We start from the raw sequence: 21788 nt of genomic DNA, 5'->3' as shown, positions 1-21788 counted from the left end.
AACTAGTGCATTATAGAAAAACGATGCCTTGATGATAGCTGTCATAGCTGCCTTTGTTCTGGCATTATGCATCCTCGCCTTCTAGTCAGGCTGTTAGATTTTTGCTAATTGTCGATTAAAATTAGAGATTTCTTTTTTCTTTTTTCTTTTTTTGCTTTTGGTTTTTGGTTGAGAGTTTAGAACTTTTTGTGATATGCTGAAATCTGGGCACATTGGTGACTTGTTATACGCAGCTTCTCCATCATACCCTCATTTAATTCAAAAACTATAAAAAGCCAAATTACACAGGCAAGGTGGGACAGAGAGATGAATAAAGAATGAATGTCTACACCTGCTCGACTTAAGACTGTTTCTAATTTTTTTTTTTTTCCTTTTTTCTTTTCTTTTTTACATGAATTGCCTCTGTATATGTATATGGGTCTTGCTCTTCGTGAGAAAAATTTCCTTCCAAATCTCCTCTTCCCAAGCAACAAAAAGCTGCAGCAGAAACGCAGAATGGATCCAGAATTGGATGCATTGCTCATACATTACGGCTCCTGGTGCTTCCTGTCCTCCGAGCAAATGCTTCTACAAACTCTGCTTCCCAACCAAGCATCCGAGTTAGCAAGTCAGTGTTACCTCTTATGTACATGCACACGGTTTTGGCAGCAGCAGCACCAACCTTAGTCGCCTTACAAACATGCAGCCACATCTTATAAAGACCCAATACAACCCACAATATGGTTCTCTGATCATCTTCTATGCATTATAACACGTGCCCACTGCCGCTTTGCCCCCGATCAACTTTGTCCGGAATGAAATCCTCAGGAAATGAAAAATCATGTACCCCAAGATTAACCCTCTGGTTCCTTCCTTTTCTTGTTGGACTTCCTGGTGACCTTGGATTTCTCGGCTAAATCCACGCATGGAAGCGGCCTTGCATCTGGTATGCTGCTGGGTTCCAAATTGTCAGATTGATCTAAACTGGATGAGACCTCGTAAATGATAGCGGCATCAAGGGAATATATACGTAAGGCAAGGGCAGAGAGAGTAGAAGTTTTTGCAGCAGCTGAGAGTGATGACCAATACCACCACTCATTCCTTAAGTATTCTGTCTTAATCATGTCCTCCAATATAATTGTTGCTTGAACCATCTGAAACAACCAGGGTAATTTTACTTTGTAAAATATGTAGAAAAGCAACGCATTGTAAATTGTAAATTGTGGATCGCAACTACAGCTTCATTTAAAATTTTCAAATTCTATTTCATTGCATGATACTTCAACATTTCAATCCCCATAAAGGAAATAAAAAATATAAAAGGAAAGAAAAAGAAAAAGGGCCTCGATAGTGACTTGTCAATGTACAAATTTACGCTAGTTAGAACCAAGCGATGAGACTGACCTCGTATATTGTCCCAGCAGATTTAACAAATGCGCGCCAGGCCCATCTCCTTTCCACATGTGCCTTTGACAGTCTCAGAGCTTCTTCAGGGAGAGCAGCATCCATATCAAGTAAGTTGATCTTGAATCGCCTTGAAATCTGTGAAATGTTACCTACTAAGGGTCTCAATGAAGACATGGGAACCACACAGCAGCGGCCATCACCCATTTCCAAAGAATGGCCATCTATAGATGATCTTTTCCCTCTTTTATCCAAACATCCTAAAGCTGGCTTGTTGGTATTTAGTGCTTGACTGACTTCATTTGCAGCAGATCTTCTTTGAGAATTGTCACATATACTTTCATGGCCTGCATTTGTTATACTAGTATTTCCTAGTGAAACAGGCCTTTCAACAGCCTTGGGCTCATCACCTGGACCACCTACATCTTTCTGAGGAATTAACATTAGTGTAGTAGAATCACCAAGGTACGGTGCCGCGAATGGGATAAAAGATGGGATCCCATTTGAACCAATAAGTCCTATCTCCTGTACCAATTCCTTAATTGAATCATTTATCACAAACTTGGAGCAGATCTCATCAAGGTCATACGGGCATACCAATCCTTCATTCTGATATTTAATCAACCTTGAGCTGAGCTGAGAACCTCCACCTTTTGAAGTTTCTAAAGCATCCATGTCCCCTTTGCACTCTTCCCGAACGACCTCGCATTTTGAACTCCTTTTACCTTTCTTTATATCACTTATTTCCTTGCTCTTCTCAAAGGTGGTTAGTGCACCTGAACTGCACCTACCATCATTGTGCCCCTCAAGTTCGACATCGGTGGAAAAGGTTCTGTGGCACGAGTGGCAATGGTGTCTAGAAGGCCAAATGGGTTCTAAGCAATCACACCTGTACATCTTCTCATCATTGGCTACTCTTGCCTTTTTACCCCGCTTCTTCAAGATTTCAATGGTTTCCAACTCAAAGCAGGGACCATACTTCTTCTCAAGCAACGAGGCTGCCTTGGTAACAAGAGAATTAGAAGATCCAGCTATATCACTACTTCTGGTCAATGACAAAACCGATTGGTGCTCATCCTGAACTTGGTTTTCATCTTGGAATCTCAGCTTATGCCACTGGAAAATGGACTCTTTCAGTTCTCTCTCCTTTGGGTCACTATCCTTCAACCAACCAATCAGTTCATCAACTTCTGCCTCAGTTTCATAACATACCCATGATGAACAAAGGGTCGTAGCATCATTCAGTTCATATAAGAATGGACAGCAAGCTTTTGACCCCTCCAAATTTAAATGAGTATCTATGCCAGATGAAGTGGAATTCTGTGGAACAGATATCTTGTCCACTGTGCCTCCATGATAAATCTTTTTCCTTTCATGCTGTAGAGCACTCCCACAAACAATAACCCGTGGATGTCCGCTTGGTGTGGCTGAAGCCCAATACAATCGACCCACAGAATCACTTCCCAAGAACTCCCTCCTCACAGATAGCCTCAAAAGCTGCGACTCTACAGTAGAAATTGAGTCTTGCAGAAGTGCAATGTCATTCCTGACGGAGTTCAACTCAAGGTGATAGGTTTGTGACTCATTCACAGATACAGAAGCATGCTGAACTGCATGAATGCTCACCATGTTAGAACTACAATGTCCTTGCCGATCTGAAGGTGGCAAAGAAATGCCCCTTCCCTTATATTCTTGCAGGTTATTCTGGGAATGTATTTCTCTAACAGAGCCATTATATTCTTGGGACAAAGGATTTGATATAGGCAAGCCATTTGGTCCAATGGACTTGTCAGTCTCTTGAGAAGCCACATGGGAGAGAAGATTATCATGTACCATTCTGTCATCCACAGAATCGTGGGCATCTTTTAATTGAACTTCAGTATCTATGGGATTCATAGTTGGGATGTTATTCTCTGAACTAGTGACAGATGGCTGTTTATCAAAACCATTAAGTCCAGATCCCTCTCTACCACCCTCCAGATGTGGCAGTTCACTAGAGAGGACTCCAAAGTAGTTAGGACTATCAGTCAAAATATGCCGCCGACCCAGACAATTACCCAGGTTTGCAGGTGTGTTAGCAACACCATCCTTTACACTAACTTCCCCAACAACATTAAGCATACTTGTATCAACCTTTGCGGCTCGTGCAGCCAGATTTTCTTCCTTGGCCTTAAGATTCTTCAATTCTACAGAAAAAGAACGCAATCTCTGCTGCAATTCAGCTGATGACTCGGCACACTGCTCAATATGTTGACGAATAAGAACTGAGTTAAGCAGTTCATCGCATAAAAATTTGAGCAGGAAGGTTCTCTGCAATCACAATAAAGGCACATTTAAAAAAACATGATAAGCAGGAGAGAACGAAAGCAACACAGATTCTAAAACATATCTTGAAAATTTATCCAGGCACATGATGCAAGTTTGCCCTCATTTTGTCATCAATGCCATTTAATATTTCAGTCATCTCGGTTTCATTTTTTATTTCCTGGAAAAGCAAAAATTGATGACATATATCATACATGTAAGGTATTGTACAAGGTAATCGCACTCTCATAGTAAGAACAAAAGTTAGAAAAGACACTAAAAAGGTCAACAAACACAAAAACAACAGATAAGAACTAAAGAAATAGGCCATAATGGAAATACAAGTTTTTAATCTAGCTACAATAGATGGTGTCCAGATTTTTTATTTATTTATTATTATTGATAAATAATTCCTATCAAAAGTACAAAATGACGCAACCCTAGTACATAGGATGTATACAAAAAGACCCCCCATTAATGGCTAAAAGAACAAAAATCCACAAATTCAGAGAAGTAAGATACATGAGAAATATTATACGCCCGTCCAATTAAAAAGCGATTTGACCAAGATGTTCTTGGGCTTTTCCATCGACCTCTCATGATCTTCAAAACATCTTGCATTCCACTCTCTCCATATGGTTTACATTAAGCTCAACGGGGATATCTTCCAAGCAGCTAGAACTGAACAACTTCCTACCTGACCTCGCCAACAATCTAACTCTATCACCCTTTTAGGTATAACCCATTTTACTCCAAAGAGACTAAAAATCGCACTTCATAATTCTCTTGCCACTTCACAATGGAGAAGAAGATGATTTATAGATTCCCCACTCCTCTCACACATGCATCATCATTCCACCACTATTACTCCTCTTTCTCAAATTATCCAAAGTCGGAATCTTACCAAGAGCCATCATCCACACAAAAAAACTCTCTCAAAGGAACATTGACTTTCTAAATACTCCTCCAAGGAAAAGAAGAACCCCTCGAACTAGATAACTCGTGATAAAATGACGTCACTTCAAATTTCTTCCTCTTTGAAGGAATCCACCGAATACGATCCGCACCACCTTGTCTCCATTTGAGGGAATCCAACACCAAAAATCGCAATCACTAAATCTACCTCCCAATCCTGTACATATCTTATAAAACTAAAAAGATACATTCCACTGAATAACACCATTGGAAAACTACATATTATCCGAGACTCATGCCTCCTTACAACGAGCAATAATAAACAACTCCGGGAAAGCTTCCTTCAATGGTTAATCTCCACAACATACATCATGCCAAAACCAAATCTTAATGTCATCTCCCACTTCATATCTGACAAATCTTGAAAAAACTCATCACCCATTCCTAATATGTTTCCACGCTCCAACTCCAAAAGGCCCCTCTACCTCCTTAAAACACCAACCTCCGCTCATACTATCATATTTTGCTTCCACCACCAAATGACATAAAGCCTCCCTCTCCGTAGCAAACTGCCATAACCATTTACTCAATAGTGCTTGATTAAACTTAATCAAGTTTCTAACCCCCAAACCATCATATTGATTAGGAGAACAAATCTTTGACCATTTAACTAGCTGGAATTTAAAAATCCTCATTGATACCTCCTCATAAAAATACTCTTTGAAGTTTCTCAATCCTATTAGTAGCCACGCACGCCCATTGAAATAGGAAACAAAGACAAATAGTATGTGGGTAAATTGGACAAAGTACTTTTGATCAAAGTCAACCTACCTCCCTTTGATAAATATAGCATCTTCCAACCCGCCAACCACCTCTTCATTTTTTTGACAATACAATTCCATATAGAAGTAGACATGTCTGGGGCCCCCAAAGGAAGACCCAAATATTTCAATGGTAACAGAGCCACCTACACCCAATTATTTTGGCCAAACTTTCTACATCATCCACCTTACCAATTGGAATGATCTCTGACTTTGAGAAATTAATCTTTAACCCCAATACCGCTTCAAAACATAAAAATAGACATCTCAGATTACGAAGATGTTCACAATTGGCCTTGCAAAATATCAAAGTATCTTTCACAAACAATAGATGCAACACAACCATTCTAGCATTATTTCTCGACTCCACTGAAAAGCCATCTAAAAGACCCTAGTCCACTGTTGCCAACATCATCCTACTCAGAGCCTCCATAACAACTATAAAAAGTAGAGATAACGGATCCCCCTGTCTTAAATCTCAAGTGCTACTAAAGAAACCAGAGGGGGCTCTATTTATTAATATTAAAACAAGATAGCATATCGTAGAAATACAAAAGGCTATCCATGCTTCCCATTTCTCCCCAAAACCATTTCTCTTCAACAAATACAAGAAGAACTCCTAATTCACATGATCATATGTCTTTTCTAGATCCAATTTGCACAATAAGCCTAGTACCCTTGATCTGAGTCTGCTATCAATACACTCATTTGCAATTAAAACTGAACCCATGCTATGTTTCCCCTTAATAAATGCATTCTGCGAATTCGATATGATCTTCTCGAACACCTGTTTCAATCTATTTGCTAGAACCTTAGATATTATTTTGTACACAGCACACACTAGACTGATGGGACGGAAATCCTTAATATCCACCGCACTGGCTTTCTTGAGATGTGAAAGTTGCATTGATACTTTTCTCAAAACTCCCTCTACCATGAAATTCCTTAAATACTGCCATTATATCCTCTTTAAGAATCTCCCAACATGTTTGAAAAAACCCCCCAAAAAAAACCCATCAAGACCTGGAGCCATATCCCATTCAGTGTTTTAACCACCCCAAAAACCTCACTCTCCTCAAAGTCTCTTTCCAACCAAGAACCCTCCTCTTCATCAATAGAGTGAAAAGAAAGTCCATCTAGCTTTGACCTCCAACTGTACTATTCTGAATACAGTTGCATATAAAACTGCACTATATGCTCCCTTATTTCTGTAGAATTTGAAGATAAGGACCTAATAACAATTAAAGAATCGACAGTATTATTTCTTCAATTTGACTTTGCTAACCTATGAAAAAAATGTTCTTATCTACCTCTCTCAACCAAAGAGCCCTAGATTTATGTCTTCAGCTCACTTCTTCACAAAGAATCAACCTCTCCAACTCCCTAGAAAAATCCTCCTTTCTCACCCTTTCTCCCTCAATCAACGCTCTCCCTTCCACAATGCATCAAGCTCTCGAATACCATCCAATAATCCTTTCTTTTGCTTCCCTACATCCCCAAAAGTCTCTTCATTCCATTTTTTTCAAATCAACTTTCAATGCTTTCAGTTTGCATGCCAACACATAACTAGGACAGCCCTGAAACTGATAAGTCTTCCACCATAATTTCACTTGCTCCACGAAACCCTCAAATTTCAGCCACTATTTTCAAACTTGAAATACTCAGTTCTCCTACTCGGCACCCCACAATCTAGCATTAAAGGGAATTGATCCGACAATAGTCAAGGTAGTCTCCTCTGCACTACATCAGGAAACTGTTCTTCCCAATCTGGAGAGAATAAAAATCTATCAAACTTCACCAACATTGATCAATCCCGATTATGGGACCAAGTTAACTTGCCACCCAAAAGGGGAATGTCCATGAGCCCCCTTATCAAAGATGAAATCTGAAAATTCCCTCATAGCTAAAGAGAAACGGGCATCTCCTGATCTCTCACTCGAATATCGAATGGAATTATAATCTCCTCCAATGCACCATGGCTTTTCCCACCAACTCATAATTCCAACCAATTCATCCCAAAGCAATTTCCTGTCGTGGTCATTATTAGGACCATACACAACCGCAAATGCCCATTCAAAGTTGTCACTCACACACCAAAAGGCTCAAGCAATGATAAATGTCCCCACACAATCCTCCAATTTTTCTACCACCCTTCTATCCCACATTGGCAAAATTCCTTCAGAAGCCCCTCTAGATCCTAAGAAACACCAATCCACATGAGCACACTGGATTTCTTAAATCAGGTTAAAATGCTGAATCATGAATGTCTAACACTTTTAGAGCTAACGCTGAAAGTGACCATACTTGAGCATAAGGCACACAAGACTTGATGCCTGGAGGCACACCATTCAGGCCAATTCAGGAGTCAGAAGATTAGCAAGCTAAAAAAGGGACATGAAATATCACCAAAAAGAGTATGCCACACTTTTCCTTGTCAAGCCTCTTCAAGACTTTGCAGTCCCAAACAAAAAGTTTCATATAACCTGTTGATTTGCCACTATACAAAAACAGCTAGTATATACATCCCTTAAATTTACAGGGCAACATGCCCACGTGCATAAAAGTGGCCCAAAGCTGAAGAAGTATTCAGACTACCTGAAGAAGTAAGCCCATGCATAACCCCAAAGAAACGCATAAAACAAAGAGGCAGTTTTCATACTAAAGAATAAAAGGATCCACCCTTCCAACTTCGTTAGCTGCCAAAAAGAGATTCTCTTTCGAATGGAATTTGCAAGCCACTGAACATGGTGGAAGCAACATGATAACACCATTGGCCAGTCGAGTGGATGCTTCTGGCAGACTTTGCCAGTCACTGATTGCGTACACAGTAACACAATGACATAACACCAAGCTGATCAACAAACTGACTAGGATCCACAATTTAATGTAATCTATATGCACCAAAGCCTCAACATTTCAGTTGATAACATATCAATCGAGTCCACATTATTTTTACATCCAAGTATGGCTACTACAAAATTCCTAAATTTAAAAGCAATTTCTGGTTCGCCATTCTCAGTCTCTCCACTTGGACATCTCAACAAATAGATCTCCACTACACTCCATAATAGCATCCTGTCTAATTATTGCCAAGAGGAATACTTCAATTCACCCTTGTTTTTGTCAAAGTTAGTTTTATTTTTTTGAAAGAAAAAAAAAATTGTATATATAAAGCTATTAAACAGAAGATTAAGGAAAAATTGTAACATATGAGCTATTAAAAGGAAGATATCTTTATGTCCAACTCCAAATAGAAATGTATTGCCAGACATCACCATGCCTGAATAAAGACATGATATTAAGTTCTCATTTTACATACATTGGCAAGACAAGCTTTGCACTTTAGTTTTATAAGAAAAACTTCAAAATGTCATATTGTTGGAAACCTCAAATATAACAGAGATTCTTATTTTATGCCTTGCATGAAAGCATACAACAAGATATCAGGATATTGGCAATATGCAGAGAAGCAAATATTATGCATATCCAACACAAACAAAAGAAGAACAATATAAAGAAACAGAGAGAGAGAGAGAGAGAGAGAGAGAGATCAATATAACCACATATAAAGGAAAATGACGCAGAATTGAAGGCAATATTTAAGTAGTATCCACAGACAAACCTCGCCTACACTTAAGTCCCAGTACTCTTTCTCTTCCATTACAGATGATAAGTGTGCAAGTGCTTCCAAGTAAACACAGGTAACCTCTCCCTGATACTTTTTACTCCGTCGTTGGCCAATGACCTGAATGCGCTCCGACGCATCTTGAATGATGCGTTTACCGACAATACAAGAAGGGCAATACCAGTTTCCTTCAGGGATCCTTGCAAGTGGAGGATTCAAGCAATAAGTATGATACTCGTGATCGCAAGTATCACATAATAGGACACTGTCATCATCTCTATCAATGCCACAAACTTTGCAAACTCCCTCATCCCAAGGGGCTTTGGGAATCTCATTAGTGGAAGCAAGAAACTCATCCATTTCCTTCCTTGTTTCAGCACTAAAGCTATCCAATTTAGAGTACTCCCCAAATTTCAGGACAACGATAGCAACCTGCATCAAAGGGACTACAAAACCTCAAGACAGGTGCTAAACAAATATGGAGAAGATCGGCTAATAAGCACATGAGAGAGAGAGAACCATAAACCATTTGCTATTCCTAATAAGAACACCCTTCAAATCATAATGCATATGTACAGCGCCATACCACATGCATGGTAAATTCCATATTATCATACTACTGGGTTTATTTCTAACTATTGCCAGACGTCACAATGCCGATTTCAAAACTTAATGCATATCTACAAGGTGAAATTCTCCCATGATTCTTAGAAGTGCATTGCCATACATCACCATGCCTGTTTCAGAACTTATATTCACTGGGTAAACATATTTTTGGCTCTAAAATATCATCCAGAGTGGATCACAAGTTACTGCATTTTCCAGTGAATCTGAAGTGTTTCATCAACAAAATTGGAGTTTAAACACTAGTTTTTCTGTACATTAACACATAATTAATTATAAATTCAGGCAAAGTTAGGACTTTTTTTTTTTTTGTCTTACCATTGCTTCAATCTGTCCACTACATTTATATTTTCCTACATTTTGCAACATCTCTTCACTTGCTAAAAAAAATGGTGGTAGTTTTAGAGTATAAAATCTTCATAGTCAAGTTTCCTACACCCTAAGTTTTTATAATTCTAAACCAATAGTATAAATCAATCCAGATAATCCACCATGAGTGTCAGCAACAAAGATAGAGGAAAATATTGAAATCAATACCAGGTTAACTGCTTAGCTAAACTTTGTTCTACAGAATCTAGACAAACTCATCTATTTTTCAATCTTCTACACAATTAAAAAGCTTCATTCATGTAAATAACTGGCCAATAAAGTTCTGATGCATATAGGGACATAAGGAAAGAGAGAGAGTAGAGAGAGCTAACGAACCTCCTTTTCATACAATGATTCAAATTTCTGAGATAATGTCTCTGCCAATTCAACTAAATCAGGCTGATCTCCAAATGCAGTGCGAACATTATTCCATAACTGCAAAGTGGGAGTTTCATTAATTAGATCAACAAATGAAACTATGATAGATAGTGAAAGCTGGAACCTGAATAAACACAATGTGAGAAATCAGATATTCCACTCTTACATTAAAAACATGTGAACCCTAATCTATAGAACATATATTTCATAACCATTGTAGCGTGATACCAGATACTTACTCATATTCCCATTTGTTAAGCCCACTCACATATTCTCTTAAAATAAGTATATGTTATAGGTAATCAACATCCAACATTCATAGATGCAAGGAACTTAATGGAATAAAACTTTGCAAGGAAAAACTAGAGGCATAAAGGTTTGGCCGCCCAAACCAGATTGTGGAAGAAAACAGACCTCCCTAACATCCTCAAGAAAAGCTTCCTGGGATCCACCATAAGCCCCAGTTGCCAATCTCAAATCAATGGTCCTGAAGTCCAAAGGACGAGATACCATGGCTTGAGATCCAAGAAATCCCTCATCATCATTATCACTTGAATTTATTGGTTTTCTCCCAAGCAGATTGCAGAAAACTTTTGCATCATCTGCAGCAGCAGCACGACGTAATACAATACGACAACGTTTCATAACAATGTCAGATATAGAGATAACAGTCTTCCGTTTTATTCCCTTAACAGATTTTGGCTGCACTTTGTCACCGCATACATCCCCTAGAACTGAAAGAACTGCTTTCTGTGTTCAATCAACAAGATAGAGCATTCAATTCAGTATCATTCTTGAACAATGTATGTGATAAAGAAAAGCCACCAAGTGCATCTAGTTACACGGTAAAAACAGAGGAAGAGAAAGACTCAAAGAGGTCATTTCAGACATTTAGCTAAAAGATTCAACCTTTGCAGTGCAATATGGTTGGACTTTCTTCTCATATTTATTTTCTAGTAAGGTCTTAGATCAGATCAAAATAATTACCTTGCAAGTTTATGAGACATATAATAAGAAAAATAAGAAAGAAAACTCACATACTTAAGAAGTACCAAAAATAAAAAATAAAAAACTCTGCTGACATGTTCGCCAGAATTTTCAAGTTTCCTTGTTCACCACAGGGTAAATCATATGACTATTGTACCCAGCCTCCAACCCCAAGCCAATCTATTTATACATGAGTTGCATAACTTCAACCAATAAGTTATATAAGAGTAGAGAAAAAGAACTCAACCTGGGCCAGATTTGAAGATTAGCTCAGGTTTTGACACCACTATTTACAAGGAATATTCAATTGAACACACGCACACAAAAACCGGGGTGGGGGGGGCATTAAGATCATTACATTGACATATGGGAGATTCAGGATGACAAATTACTACAAATGAAACCTATATTTCAAGAAATAATAATAATAATATCAACAAATAGGACTTTCTCGCTCGCTTTTCTCTTTCTAATTAGGTGTTTCCTTGTATACTCCTAGTGTACCAAGGGGAGCCTTATGTTTTTTAATGAGATTGGCTTCTTACTTATCGAAAAAAAAATCAACCAATATTTTAAAATCGAACTCATGATATAAACTGAAAAAGTGATAACTATGACTAAAAGCTCTTATAATCCATCAGATCATCGTAAAGAGGGAGAAAGTGGCAGTTAAAATAACAGGTTAAAGCAGATCCAGATTTTGTGGGGATTTTTTTCAAAAAACAAATCTTAAGATATAAGGATGGCATGCTCTCTAAAGTATTCCATCCCCTAACGGAGTGTTGAATGCTCAAGATGTTACAATCTAACATCTGCTTTAAAAGATTTACTACTTCAGGGTTTTATCATTTAAAGAAAAGGATAATTAGATTTTCACACACCTGAACTTTAAACTCGACTGATTAAAAGATTAAGTTCTTCTGTTTAATCATCTAAAGAAAAGATTAGATTTTTGCTGATGTGAACTTGTTAACTTATATTCGAGTAAGACCAATGGCCTCACTTAGCCGAGATCGCTACCTAATACTAATATAATAGACAGATCCAGCCTGTTTTACTAGCCAAAATGACTGCAATAAGTAAAAAGAAGCCAAAGCTCAAGAACTATAAAATGCAAACTGAAACATATACTTTATTTGAGGTTTTAACACCTACATAGATTGCACTAAAGAAGTACAGGACAAAAAAAGTGTTACTGTAAATAGCACCTTCGTAGGTCCTGAGGCATTGCCCTTATAGACTTCCTTACTGATCGAATGCTCCAATATTTTCTTTGCCCACTCCGGTGGCCCTTTATCCAAAGCATCATAAACACACTTTCTAATTCTTGTTCCCACATTTGTGGGTAGTTTTCTAACAGGTTCCAGCATCTTTGCCCACTCTGGGATATTTCCATCGTCCACAAAATTCTTTTGGGAAGCACCAGTTGCAGTTGCATCAGACCCTTCATCTTCTATGGTAAGAACATCATTTTCTCTGTTGAAAGAACCAAAAAGTTTCTTTGTAGCCTCTGCAAGCAACTGAAGGTCAAAGAAGAAAAGCATTAGTATGCATCATGATCCTTTTTTTTTTCTCTTTTCAACCATACCAAGAGTTATAGCAACAACCACAGACACTGAAACAAAATGCAAGTATAAATCAGAAATCTGAACCAAGATACTCTTGCATAAGAATGTTAAACACATATAAGGAAGTATTGACATATCTAATCCACCTAAATTACAAGGGAAAAAATCTCATAGCAAGGAAGCCACCACAGTATACCAGGATGGTCAAGGAACTTAAAGGCACTTAAATCATATTTCTTTAATGCACTTGCTGGAAAGAAATAGCAAGACCAAGAATCATAGGAACATATCTCACAAAATGCAGGATAGAAAACACTTGACAAAGATAACAAAAAAAATGGTAATCATAAAACCAAGAAACATCCACATGAAATTTTAGAGATTCAAAAAAAAAAAAAAGAAAGAAAGAAAGAAAGAAGTGGCAGATTAAAAAATCTACAAGTCAAACAAGTAACATGGGATGCATTTAGCTAGATATGCAAAGAATTTTAAAGACGACCACAACTCTGAAAAAAGAAACTGACATGTAGTGTCACAGCACAGATCATATTAGAAGAGTTACGAACAACAATTTCCTCTATGACGAGCAAGTTCCCTATCAATTATACAATCAAAAGTCCACAAAAAGTTCCACATGCTCTCTAATAATCTCTTTCATTCCTTTAGTGGCCATAGCAGCACCGTTGGAAGTTCAGTATGACAACAAGAACAAATCTAAACCCCATATAGAGAAGAAACACCAATTATTTAAAACCATGCTGATCCCAATCAAGGGCATATTCTTCTCCGTCTTTTTTTCCGATAAGTAAATGAAATATCATTAAAAACACAAAAGGCGCAACTCAAGTAAATAGTATAAAGTTCCGTCACCGTCCTCTCAATCATTTCTTATCCCCAGAAGACACCACAAAAGGCAAGACAAAACAATTTTCCACACAACTGCGCTTTGAGGACTACCTCCCAACCTTCTTCAACAAGCAAAAAGGTCTACTACTCTCTTAGGCATGACCCAAGCTAACCCAACACGATTAAAAATAGCACACCACAAGGCACTAGCTATCTTAAAATGGAAAAGATAATCCACAAACTCCCCACTCCTCTTATACATACAACACCAGTCAACCATAATAACATGTCATTTCCTGAGGTTATCCACGATGAGGATCTTCCCTAGGGTGGTTGTCCAAGCAAAAAACATCGTTCTCAAAGGTTCTTATTCCGCCAAATACTCTTCCAATGGAACGGGATGCTATCATGAGGTACAAGGATGCTATAGAAAGATCTAACGTCAAACTTCCATCTCTTGGAGGGATCCCAACGAAGTTTGTCTTCACCTCCCTGTCTCAATATAAAAGAGTACAAGTTGAAAAACAAAGCAAAGACATCCACTTCCCAATCATGAGTATCTATGATAAAGCTTACAATCCACTGATGGGAATCAACTAGATAACTCCAAGTAATCTACCACGGAAGCATCCCTCACACAAGCAACACTATACAAATCCAAGAAAATATCTTTTAGGACCTGATCCTCCTACCACTTGTCATACTAGAATCTAATTTTGGAGCCATTTCCCACCTCAAAACTGGTATGACTAGAAAACTCCCCCCAACCCGTCCTGATACTCTTCCTAGTAAGAGCAAATTTGACTTCTCCAAGCAACTTTTACTCTTAAGGATGTGTACCAATCAACGTTAGTGTTACTGTGTTACATTGGAGACATGCAAATTATAACTTCTAGAAAGTGCTCTTTCAATGATGTTGAAGTACATCTGTATCTTTGAATTAGAAAAGGTGAGTAAAATAATAGACCATAAAAGACTAAGAGACTTACAAGAGCATCAGCTTCCATCCCAGCCACTCCAGTAAGTGAGCCACATAGCACCCCACCATCACCTTGCAAGCAACGAAAGACTTTACCACTTTCACGAGCAGTAATCTCAGCAGAGTCAAGATTACCATCCATGGCTAAGACAGCCAAGATGTATCTTCGAGCTAATTCTGGCCAAGTTAGTTCATTAATAGGGAGCATATTGATCTTAGTTCTTTTTGCAGGAATACCACCATCCACATCTTTTTTCCTTCCCCGTTTTGATTTTGACTCTCCAGAATCAAAATTCGGATCTACAAGAGCAGCAACCTTTGATTGCAGCTCACCTACCAGCCCTCTTAGCAGCGACTTATGAGCCTTTGTCAAAGCTACACCACAGCATCTACTGTAAGTTAAAGATGCAAGTTTAGCTTGAGCTGCCTCCTTCGTTGCTCCTGTTTCCATTTGTATAAATGCATGTGGATTTTCCCTATCTGCAGCTGGACCAGCTTCACGGCTACGGAATAAGATTGATCCACCTGTATAGCCAATTCTATGAGAATGTACACCTTGACTCCCCTGGGTATTTTTTTCATTTTTTTCTAAAAGACTAGCACCATCTGACCACGGGTTGATGAGTTCTTCTTCAAGTTCCTCCAGTGACAAAGGCTCCTTCAAACTCAAAATATCATGAAATCTCCATAGTAATTCCCATGCCTAGAAAGATAACAGAAAACCAATAAGGCCTCACATAGTAGCTAGTGAATCATGTGTAGCAAAGCAAAATTATGATATTTAAAATCAACTGTTACACACGCAAGTTGCAGGGACATACCTGATAAACATCACCAACATGTTCAGGAGGAACCCTCAAGCACAAAGGCTTACCAGGAGGAGGAGGTTCATAGATGACATGGTTTTTAATCAACTTGCCTTTTTTGGATCTCCTCAATAAACCATGCAATGCTGCTTCTTCAATACAATCTACTCCAGCATTTAATTTAACCATTAGAAGCCCATTTCCAACTGTTAGTGATGTAGAATAATTACCTCTACTAACCAGAAATTTATAGCGCGAACAGGCTTGTACCCCAGGAAGCTGTTCTATGATTTCCTGCACAAATTCCACATCTAATCCAAATCTGTCCTGCTCCAACCACTTCTCCAGTACCTCAAATGAAGATTCAAGCTCATTGTCAGCCTGAAATACAGATGTGCTGGCGACAGAACCTGGTGAACTGCAAAATTTATCTAACGAAGCTAAACTCACTTTGCTTTTGTCAGTTGTTAGATGACAATTAGGTATGTCTATTTCATTTTCAACATGCCTGCAGAAAAACTTTAGACTCCCTTTCTGTTTACAGATTTCAGAGCAAGCAGTAATGAATTTTTTACACACCATTCTCCATGCAGAAGATGGCGAGTGATCTTCCGCTGAAATCTCGCCAATTTCATCTCTCAATCTCAAATCACCCAATAAAAGAGATTGAGATTTGTCATTACTTGAACTAGCTTCAACCTGCAATCTGTTTGACATCTGAACATCACAAGCTCCATTCGAGGAACCCGTAAGACAAGATAAAAGATCATTTTCCACAGGTGGGCAAGGGTCTGAGAGAATCATCTGAATACTGCCATCATTATCACAATACATATCATGAGAAGTAAAGTCATCACTTTTTTCATTTGTCTGTCCACCAAAATGTCCAAGGTTTGGCCTGAAGAGGACAGTTATCCCATTTGGAATGGGCAACACAGAGCATGGACACCTTCTGACCTTAAAGATAGGTCCAGAATCACCACCATCCGATACTTCACACATAAAAAGAGAACCAGTAGTTTTATCATGCCAACAGGATCTATAACCTACAGGCCAAATCTGACTAACATCATGATATGAAGGCCTGGCATCAACTTCTCCCAGAGAAAGAACAAAAAAATCTTCAAACTGCACAGGAAGCCCATTCTGAAATGCAAAACATACACAAGAATAAGGCAAGAAGAGCTAGCTGAAAGTAATTACATCACTTACAACAGTCAGTTAAATTGATAGTGATGTTGCACCACCACCCAAGCACGGAAAAGAAAAACAAGTTCAGTAACTAGTAAACTTACATTAGATTGCTGAGACCCAGAGCGAGAATTCTCCTCTCTCTCAGCTTCTGTAACCTTTACATTATTACCAACTGTACTTGCCCAGCCTTCCACAGTTGGGCCATTGGACAACAGCTCTTTACGATTATCACTGATCAAAATTTCCTTATTCTCAGCAAAACCATTAGCAGTTGAAAATTTTGCCAACTTCCTTTTCCTAGATAGATAAGACCTTCCTGACATTGACTGAGACCCCTCACTTCTTGCTTCGGATTCAATAGAATTGAAGTTAGACATCAACCCAAGATAACAAGCAACTTCATACACAGAATCAAATATCTTCCCATCTGGAGCACAGTAAACTGCATACAGTTCACAATTGCCCATTGATCGTCTAAATTCCACACGCCAACCTTCCTCCAGTACACCATGCCTTTCGGAGACGAAATCTCTAAGAGCCTGCAAAAAAATCTCGCTTGGATTCCGAGATGGTAATCTAATGGCTGTATTATTACTAATTTTACACCTTCCTAGTGGGAAACTCAAATCTACTTCTTCAAATCTTCTAGTTATAGCCTGTGAATGATGCAATATATCTTCCAAACCCAATTTGACAGTGTGTGTCAAAATCCCAGAAGCTTTTTGATAGCCAAAGCCATTTCCCGCGTACAAAATGTCAGAGAATGTCACTGGAGCACCAAATGGATTGCCACCAAAAGAATTATCACCCGGAGTGTGTTTTCTAAAACAAAATAAATGTAACCAGTAACTACTTATGACAAGTTGCATTGCAAGATATTTACTCAAAATTTAACAAATAGGTAGGCACAAAATTTGTGAAAGGAAATTCATTAAGTTATTAAATAAGATAAACTCACTTAGGAAAAAACAGAGTAGCAGCTAAACCCTACCAGCTATCAAATACTTCACAATCACAATAACGACCTATAAGCAACAAGGAAAACAAGACCTTTAGGCCACTTCTTGAAAGGCCTTTGGTGAGCGAAGTTAGAAATATATGTACGATAACATTTACTGGCTGGAAAGATCAATTTTAGCCAGAAAGTCAGGATCTTGAAGGGTTTAAGTTATTGGAAGACAAGAACTCTGATTGTAGGATTTTATTTGGCAGTAAGGGTTCGTAGGGTTTTGGGTTAGCTGGGGTTATGGTTTTATGGTGGGAAAAAGCTGGAAAACATCAGGGAATACGGGATTTCTAAGGGTGTATAGGAAGGGTATGATTTGGAGATTAAACAAAGAACATAGGGTTTAAGTGGCTGTTCATGGGCAGTGAGCAGTAGCCTGGGATTAATATTTGGACTATCTTAGGTTACTTGGGAATTGTTTTATGGATAGGTGGTTTGGGTTTTAAATATTCAGATTTTAGGAAAAAGTGCAAATTTAGATCTGGTCTTGGCTGGAATTTAATGGAAAATTGCAAGAAAATTCAAAGGAAAAATAGAAAGCAAAAATTGGAAGATAAACCTAAGCATCAAAACTTGAATTCCTCGGGAGTAGTCTTTGCTGAAAATTCTCACAAATGAATTTTCAGTTTCAGGGGTGGCTAGTGACATAATACGTATTCAACTACCACCAAGTCTTTGTATAGAAACCAAAAAAGTAAAAAATGGTGAGTTCAAAATGGCCACAAGACAAGGACCATAACGGAACAATGCCATGGCAAGACCACAGACCAACACATATAGCCCAAGCACTAATTTAAAAGACGGCATTACCACAACTTGGATTCCAAGCATGATAGCATGTGGTTCCAGCACAAGCTGTAGTTCACTAATACAGCAAACCTCAGTCTTAGCCCTAATAATGTAAGACATCATTTGTGGTACTTACTTATCTAACTCAAACAAAATATAGGCAGCTTGCAGAGGGTTGCTATGTCAGGACAGCCAGTTTCAATGAATTAACTGTATATGGTAATAGGAATGCATGCAAGTTAAAGGACACCTGCCTTCACACTGGTCCAGTATCCTGGACTGCTGTAGACATACAATAGCCATAGCCATGCAACTTTTTAGGACATCAACTGCTAAGATAATAACATCGCTTCAGCTCTGCAACCCGAATAAATTCTCTCTCTCTCTATCTATCCATCTCCCTCTCATACACACACACTTAAAATCCCTAACCGCATTGCTATAACAACAACAACAAACATTTACCCCCAAGACGAAGTGGTTAATCAAAGCTTGAAACTCAATTATTACTATTGCAAGAAAAATTACACCAGTTAAACCTCATTCAGCCAAAAAAAAATTAAAATTTTAAATTTCAACTTTCAACTACTTATCAAAGAAAATTTAACTTCCAACTATTAGCAACCATAAGCTGCAAACTTTCACCCCTACTTTCACCTCTCTTCCCGTGTGCCTAGGAATGCTCAGTGGCAACCTTGCTCTTGCAAAAGTACCAACTTGCTAATACGAAGCATTACTTACTAGGTGATACAACAACTAACTATTACCCTCTAAACACAATCAAACAAAGCTTAAAACTAAATTTTTACTATTTCCCAGCAAAACCTACAATTATAAAACATTTCCATTTCTAAACTTTAAACACGAATAAAGTTTAAACTTTCAACTGCTAGCAAGCATACTCGTATTCTTACTAAGGATTAGAGTTTATTTTCGTCAATGCTGTACCTCAAATCCAGCACCTCCGAGCTGCCCTCGCCATCGCAATCACCGTCGACGTCGCTAGGCGGTGAGGCGTTCATATCAAGAATCCGCTTAGACTTGACCCCGAGGGGCCAGCGCTTGCTCTTCACCCCACCGCACTCGCAGTCCGCACAGACCCACTCGTCCTGGCTGAGAAGCGCCTGGCGGCCACGTACGCCGGCGCAGCCCAGATGGAAGCCGCGCTCACAACCGTCGCAGACCACCACGTGGCTGACCCCGACCTCGGGCCGCCCGCACGCGCCGCACGACCCTGAGCCCCGAGCATCGTCCTCTCCCGGGACCCCTGCTGGGCCCCCCGGCGGGCACGGCGGGTTCACATGGTAGGTCCGGACCACGTCCATCGAATCCGGCAGGGTTTCCGCGAGCGGCGGCGAGGGGATCTCATTGAGATCGATTCCGAGCCCCACAGGCTTCGGGTTCGAGTTCGGGTTGTCTCTGAGTTCTTCGCTTGAATCGGTGAGTTCCATTATCCGAGTCTCCGCTCCGAGTTTTTCCACGTCGGTAAGTCCCTATGTGAAGCCCGTACCATTGCTCGCTGGAGTGGAGATTCAGATACCAGAAATAAAAATGTAAGGATCGGACGGCTGAGATTTAATCCACACAGAGAGAGAAAGAGGGGTTTTGGTTTTCGGTTTGGGTTTCGAGGGAAAGAAGGAAAGAGAGGAATGGGGCCGAGGGAGGACTCGTATCGAACGAAAACCTGACTTCTTTTCATGAATTAATTAAATTGGATAGAGGAGTAAAAAGGGAAAGCGTGGGCTACGCGCTTGGGGTTTGTATGTGTACTCGCACTCTGGGAGCGACAGCTGGCCAAATGTGGACCCGTTCGGCACAGGCTTTGGCTTTCTGGGTTCATTTAACTTCCCCCTCTTCTTTACTTGTGACTCCGACTCCAAAGTACAGTCTTTTGTTGAGCCTGAACTGTGTCCTCTATTTCTCAGCTACAAATCTCACCGTTTAAATCTTACAATTTTTAATTTATTCAAAGAATTAAAATGTTATAAGGGGAAATTGAATTTTTTTTTTTCAGATAAATTCTTTTTCCTAAATTGAGTTTGATAATTTTTTTCAATCTTAACTGAAGTGCATTCAAAATATAAATGAGAATCACTTATTCTATTAAAAGTGCGTGTGAGAATTACGTATATTTTAAATACACATTAGTTTAATAAAGAGTAATACTATATACCACATTAATATTTTAAAATTATTTCACAATATTGATATAATAGTCCCAACCAATCTTTTAATTTATTTTTTTTAACAAAAATTGATTCAAGAATTAATTTGTATCGAAACATTATTATTGTAGGATAAAAATATAGTTCTTTTACTTTCTAGTATTACTCTTTAATAAATTACTCTTTAATAATTGGGAATGCAACTAGAGTTGAATCCAGTCGCGATCCTGTTTGTCACATAATGAGCACAGAAGTTTGCATTTCGATTAACATAACTAGCAATCCAGCTAGTTGATGAAGGGACGATGGAAAGAATTTGAGAGATAATAGAAGAGATTCTCCCGTCTTGCGTAATTGTTGAATTTTTGAGAGCTAGAGTAATTATAAGAGAATTTCTTTCCAATATAAAAGAATGAAGCTTTAAGTAAAGAGCTAAACGGACCGTCAATAAAGCTGCAGTAGCTTCACCATAAGCATTCTAAATCCGTAGTTAGATATTCAATATTGAGGCATTATTATAAATACAAGAAGTTGTAATAAAATAATTAACTTTATTCATTTTTAGTGACAACACAAGAAATTAAGAATGATCACAAATTTTTACTGGGACTGAATCAAATTTCTTAAAATACCCTAACTCAAAAAGTTATTTTCCCAACTTTTATTATTATTTTTTTTAATCTTTTCCAACTACCCCCTTGGATGGGTTTTTTTTTTTTTGAAAATTGTTATTTCCCTATAAACCATTTTTTCCCAACTTTATGAGTTTTTTTTCTTTCCTTTTAAAAAAATACAAAATTAGTTCATATGGTTTTACCGGTTTACAATTAGCTCCACAGGGTATAAAAATTGGCTGAGTGGTAAGTGAAAATAACAAATATGTCATTTCACTCAACTTCCATCCAAATAGTTTACGGAAACCATCAAAATGTCACATCAACACCAATTTTATTACAACATATGTCACTTACAATTAAAAAATAAATAAAAAAATAAACTTGAGGGATGGTGGAGCCACCCATTTGATTA

General features: G+C 38.4%; 1 protein-coding gene across 1 annotated transcript; it reads right to left on the bottom strand.

The window, feature by feature from the left end:
- Positions 1-234: 234 nt before the first annotated feature.
- Positions 235-20272, bottom strand: LOC133859821 (methyl-CpG-binding domain-containing protein 9). Its single transcript, XM_062295368.1, has 10 exons — positions 19543-20272; positions 16901-17621; positions 15621-16751; positions 14810-15502; positions 12615-12926; positions 10834-11169; positions 10378-10476; positions 9046-9480; positions 1384-3693; positions 235-1133 (listed from the first exon to the last, which is right to left on the bottom strand). The coding sequence occupies exons 1-10, from the start codon at positions 20043-20045 to the stop codon at positions 834-836; spliced, it is 6840 nt and encodes a 2279-aa protein (XP_062151352.1). The 5' UTR covers positions 20046-20272; the 3' UTR covers positions 235-833.
- Between the last annotated feature and the right edge of the window lie 1516 nt (positions 20273-21788).

The sequence above is a fragment of the Alnus glutinosa genome, chromosome 2, assembly GCF_958979055.1.
Source record: "Alnus glutinosa chromosome 2, dhAlnGlut1.1, whole genome shotgun sequence".
Taxonomy (NCBI): domain Eukaryota; kingdom Viridiplantae; phylum Streptophyta; class Magnoliopsida; order Fagales; family Betulaceae; genus Alnus; species Alnus glutinosa.
Note: the sequence above shows the minus strand (reverse complement) of the source record. Positions and strands in the feature narration are given on the sequence as shown.